The 5792-nt window shown below is 39.7% G+C and overlaps 1 protein-coding gene across 1 annotated transcript; it reads right to left on the bottom strand.

Annotated features, from left to right (window-relative positions):
• Positions 1 to 570: 570 nt before the first annotated feature.
• Positions 571 to 3565, bottom strand: cfap20 (cilia and flagella associated protein 20). Its single transcript, XM_026157219.1, has 6 exons — positions 3199 to 3565; positions 1830 to 1909; positions 1386 to 1497; positions 1103 to 1291; positions 880 to 993; positions 571 to 754 (listed from the first exon to the last, which is right to left on the bottom strand). The coding sequence occupies exons 1-6, from the start codon at positions 3280 to 3282 to the stop codon at positions 749 to 751; spliced, it is 585 nt and encodes a 194-aa protein (XP_026013004.1). The 5' UTR covers positions 3283 to 3565; the 3' UTR covers positions 571 to 748.
• Positions 3566 to 5792: the final 2227 nt, after the last annotated feature.

Below are 5792 nucleotides of genomic sequence, written 5' to 3' on the forward strand. Positions count from 1 at the left end.
ATGTTCACATAAAGGCTTTTATCTAAGCACACATTCTGTTTTTATAGATATTTATTTTGTGAAGAAACCACCGGTAGGCATTTAATACAAAATCTAATATTGTAATTATTAATATTGTAAATGAACAGGTGTGGTTAAGGAATTGGGCTAGAAGTAGTTAGCCTAATCAAAATAAATGTCACAATCATCACAGCATCTAAACATATTTCTATAATAGAGAGCCAAATCTGAGAAACCTTTTAGCAAATATAAAACTACTGCCATGTAAAATAACAGGATTAAAATCAGATACAAGCAAGTGTCAGGATCTTATTTGTTTAAAGGACCAGAGGTAAAGATCATATTTTGTTCTTGTCAAGTGTTATAGCTTTAATAGCAACAACGATTCATTGAAACTAAGTCTTTCTGCTGATATTCATACCTCTAGTACAAGAAAGAAAAAATAAAGGGATTCTGCATTGTGTCAGAAGGAAATATAGATGAGGGCATAAGGTGGTCAACATTCATAAATATTGTTTAGAATGCACAGGATGGTGGCAAACTGGAAAAACCCCAGAATAATGGACATGGTGGACTTTTATTATTTATTCAATTATCTTTTTACAGCAGTGCAAGGAAACATCAGACCAGACTTGAATGTGCAGAGACTCACGAAAAAGTCAAAACTAAATGTCTCACTGAATCTGCATAATGTTGTCACAACTAAAACTCCAAGTCACATCGGGGGGGCTGCACACCGCAAGAAGCTCTACTGCTGCAAGACACAGACAGACAAGTGTTGAACTTCTACACAACATTTTTACAGACTGAGAGCTGAAATGGTAACTTTTTAAATGTAACACTGTATTAGCGTTCACGTATATGGAGAGATGTACTAACCTTGGCCTTCTGATTCTGGACAGGCAGGTAGAGTTTAAACTCAGCTGGAAGCTCATCCTCAGAGTACAGTCTGTCGGAGAAATACACCCTCCTTATCCGACAGTTAGCATGAATCTGAGGGGGGAAACAGAGCAGATGTTAAAAAGAGAAAAAGGAATATTGTGCCAAATTCTTACTATAGAGAAACAGGAAAGACTCAGAGGTTCCTCATGTGTGCACTAACCTGTACACGTAGCGTCTCTGTGTAATTGGTTCCATAAGCCCTCCTGGTGAAGTCGGACAGGTTGAACTGAATCTGGTTCCAGCCATCATCGAGCCTCATGGGCATGGTGCAGATGAAGGGCTTCACCCTCGTCGTGCTCTGATAGTTACTCGCTCGAAACCGCCGGCGAACGTTTTTATCGTCCAGAACCTGAGAGGGAGATTTGAGACACACGTAGCACCAGGTCTATGGTAGATTCCCAGACTGTATGTTAGCCAATCACAAAGCATTTAAATGTCTCTACCTGGACCTCAAAGGTGAAATACTTCTTGAGGTTCTTAATGATCATGACCAAAAAGGGAAGTTTGATCCCCAGGGTCTTCTTGGGGTCTGCAGGGCATGTTATGTAGGTGGTGCTGTAGGGAGGACAGAGTTGATGAAGCTAGGATGGGCGAGACTTAAATAACAGATTTATTTCAGTTATTTAACACGACAAAAATATTAAAGAAAGTAAATCTAATTACTATGCCTAGCATCTACATGATACATTAATGTACACATACTTCAAACAGAACACAAAGACATATTATGAAAAAAGAATATCATGTTAAATATGCCAGGACTGCAATAGTGTATATAATTATATAATTGTGTATATTATTATAATTTTCAGTTTACATATCCTGTACATATCGTAGAACTGAAAGTAAAGTTGACCTTTGATTAATAAATAAACAGACAAACTCACCTGACATTTGTTCCCTCAATCTCCAGCACATTCGAATGTATGTCATTGTCCGTGACTCTCTTTATGTGACCGTTCCTCACCTGTGAAAACCCAGAAATAGATTTGTTCCCTTATTTTCAATGGAGAAATTAGAATGTTTCCCAGAGCGTTTAGAGTGCTGTATGGCGTACCAACTGTAAACCCCCCTGAATCAGATGTGGGATATCGAAGCAAAACTAATGAATGAAGAAGGCATGTCTCATATCTAAAGTCAGATTCATCAACCAGGGATTGGGACTGCCAGGACCCCCACCCCTGATCGCTGCCCAATCCACAAAGCACTGAACCTAATACTTGCTTTTCAAGCTTTGAGTTTTTCTATCCAACTATCGCTAAGTCCTTGCAGATAGGGGGTCATCTCACTGTTGGGGTTTTCTCTGCATTACTGTAGGTACCTTACATTATAATTCGAGGCACCTCAAGTCAACTGTTGTTGTTATTTGGTGCTATATAAAATTGAATTGAAATGAATTACAGACGTTTGGAGACACCACTGGGTGGTGCCGCCCGACCTCCGGGTTAGAGATCAGTTGTTGCTTCAGAGGAGTTCAAATATCTCTGGATCTTGCTTATGGGAAAGGAGAGACAGGAGACTGACAGATGGAGTGGTGTGGCGTGTGCAATGATGCAGACCGTGAAGAGAGAGCTTAGCATTAAGGGAAACTGTCAATTTACCAGTCGCTCAAGAGAATAGAATCGCGGATACAAGCAGCAGAAATATTCCCTCAGAGCTAGGGTGAGGAGCTCAGACACGCTGGAGAGATTATGTCTCTTGGGTGAGTTTGGGAACGCCTCCGTGTACGCCCGGACAAGGTGATGGGGAATGCAAAGTCTGAGTCTATCTACTTAGAGTGCCTTCTTGCAACCTGGACTTGGATACGCGGCAGAAAATGAATGGATGGATGGATGGATGGATATCTCATGTCTCAGATCATTTGTCACCACTGCATAGATGGCCATGCAGAGAGGACTGCAAAGCTCATACTTGAATATCTGACCAGTAACAACTCCTGTTTAGCACATTAGCCCGTAAAACCGTGTGAATGGTACCAATGACTCAATCAAGCGAATGTAACTTCAATTACTGATGTGTGACTCAGGTTAGCAACTTAGCAGCACTGCCTCCATGGCTACCCTGTATCATGTTGCTTCTACAAGTAATCAACAAGAACTGCGCGTCGTGAATTTAAAGTGCATCTAGAAAACGTCCACAGCCATAAAACAGTGCGAAGTTTAAAAGCGACGTGAGTGCACATGATGCTAGCCAGTTTTAGCCCCGCTCGCTAAGCCAACATACAGCTCCCTGCTTCCGTTCTGAGCGGCTGCTTACCTTTTTGTCCCATATCTGAAGAGGTTTGCTGCCGATACTATATAAAATAGACAAAAAACCGCTCTGGAATGTGTTTTTAAACATCTTCTTTGGGCTCAGCAGACAATCAATGTGCACATACTGTAACCGCTTCTAACTAAAGCTATACGTTTGTTTACAGGTTTAATTTCCGCCTCCAACTTTTCTGGTTCCGTGTGCTAGAATATAAACCGTTCCGCCAACAGAAACTACCACGTTGTGACTCAGAAGAAAAATGAGAAATCCGTTTCACTGAGTGGTCGAATATTCCCACACGGTGTGAAAACAGAAAGAAGGCAGCGGATGTCTCGTTTTTATTTTGGTGTTGCTGGGGAACGAAAATCATCTGACGTTGTTCATGCCGGTTAATAAATGCTGACGCTTCTCGGTCGCCGTGGTAACAGTGTAAGCTTAAAGCACAAGTGTTTAACATAATGTCGTCTAGAAGTCGCCGAAATAACCAAAACAGCTTTCACGCTTGATGATTTTTATTTCAGTTACTGAATGCATGATATAATAAAAACTCCCTAATCATAAACTAATTCAAAATATCTTGAGCTGCCCGATTCTCACCGCCTGCAGCCAGATCCATATGCGCGTCTCCAAAGAATTTTAAGACTTCTCTTTAGTTTAGAGAGATGAGCTTTCACACATAGCTTCCGTAACCAAGTAGGGCCGCACAGCTCTGATCCTCCATTACAGCTGTCAGGATATTACCTGTACAGTTCCTGTAGAGGGATGATGCAGCATTAAACAAGGCACCCTTGATCTACTGGAGTTTCCTATGGTCTGTAGAGGTGGGAGGATCCATCCAAATATTAATAGTTTCAATACCAACTAAATATTGGCATCAGAATGACACTAGCACAATGGGACTGATACTTTGCTTTAATCATCTTAAGTTCAGTATGTAGCCCACCTAATTATAAAAGTATACCTCTATGCACTATGAAAAAATGTATGAACCTTTTTGTCATGTCTTTGTCTTAAATCTGTTTTATTTATAGCCTGTAGCACATTGAAACAACAGAAGTTGACCCAAAGTGCTTTAAAGACAAGTCTAAGACCCCCCAAAACCCCTGTTTCAAAATACACGAAAAGCTGAAAGGTGTGTTTAGCTGTGTTAACTCATCACTCATCACATCATTAAAATGTGTTCAGGAATTGCAAATTCAAATTGATTTATCTCATAAACGCTCTCCCCTAAATAAACTGGCTTTATGGGTTGAAAGTATTGGTATCAGCAATACTAACCTTGTATTTACTTGGTATCGGATTTATTCCTAAACTTGCTGTGTCACACAGCAATAATGGTCTTTCTTTCACTTTCTTTTCTTTTCTTTTCTTTCTGAATGTTTTTTTTGTTTTGTTTTGTTTTTGGTGCATCAGAATTTACTCAGGTACAGTACCAGTCACAGCGACCCAGATGCTTAATAATATTATCTGACATCTTACCTGTCCATAGAGACCAAGATTATTCATGTTGATCTGATAATAGTGTAGCTACTCTTTATTTATTTCGGCTATTTCCTTACACTGACAGAAAAGTGGGTTGACATTGATGTTGACATCCCTGTTTTAGGCAAACATCATGTTTTAGGATTTAATGAGTTTCTAAACTTAATACTGAAGTAATGATTCTAAATGTAAAATTATAATCTGTTGTTGTTGACTGAAATAAAAATTTCAATTCAAAAATTCTATTCAATTCAAATGATGTTTTAATTATCATTGGGTCCTGCAGTAGATATCAGGACATTATCAGTCCATAATGTAACATATCATTGAACCATGAGACTGCCTTTGAATCCTACCTTAAAGAGCATTCATCTGACGGCCATATCCTCTGCTTTTTCTGACTAATACATTAGCCCCACAGACCTAAAAAGGCAGATAGAGTCTAGTCCAGCCACCATCCTATCTTATTTAACTCCAGTTCTAGAAAATGAAATCATCTTTTTGAAGTTTGCTTATAAGACAGCTCCATCTTTATCTAACCTCAGCTGTTCACCTCAATCTTGCATCCTGGTCACCCCCCATTTAAATCTTAACATCTTCAACTCCGCCACCTCCACAGTTACAAATCACCCCTGAATCTTATTTTCAGCTTGCCTGCACGCTCGCGTTCAACTCTCTCATGCAGTGTCTTTTTCTTTGGATAGCTGACTCCGACTATTTAAACTCATACATCTTCACTACCTCTACTCCTTTCACCTTCAGTGTTCCCCCGTCTCCCTCTCGTTCATGCACATGTATTTAGTCTTACATTTACAATGACTATTCTATTCTATTCTATTCTATTCTATTTTTGCTTTTACTGTCTTTCATTCATTTTCTCTCCAGTGCATATGCCCACCTCTCCAAGCTCTCTGCCACCTGCTAAAATCTGTAACAGGGCTATTTCAGTACTTCTGAACAGAAGACCTACTGAAAGCTAAAATAAATCCCTCTCAGCCTAACAAAATATGTTTGTTTTTCCCATGAGGTTTTAGCTCCTCTCTGCTTGCTAAATGCCTGCAGACTTACCCTTGTCTGCAAGCCTAGATAATTCCTCTGACATTTCCAATTTTGTCAGA

The sequence above is a fragment of the Astatotilapia calliptera genome, chromosome 22 (assembly GCF_900246225.1).
Source record: "Astatotilapia calliptera chromosome 22, fAstCal1.2, whole genome shotgun sequence".
Lineage (NCBI taxonomy): Eukaryota > Metazoa > Chordata > Actinopteri > Cichliformes > Cichlidae > Astatotilapia > Astatotilapia calliptera.

Bases quoted from the DNA above. Each gene is read 5' to 3' on its own strand.
- cfap20 (XM_026157219.1), bottom strand. From the start codon at position 3,282: ATGTTTAAAAACACATTCCAGAGCGGTTTTTTGTCTATTTTATATAGT. The intron at 1,498-1,829 runs GTGAGTTTGTCT...TCCTCCCTACAG, and splicing joins ATTGAGGGAACAAATGTCAG to CACCACCTACATAACATGCC. The intron at 1,292-1,385 runs GTAGAGACATTT...TCTCCCTCTCAG, and splicing joins ATTTCACCTTTGAGGTCCAG to GTTCTGGACGATAAAAACGT.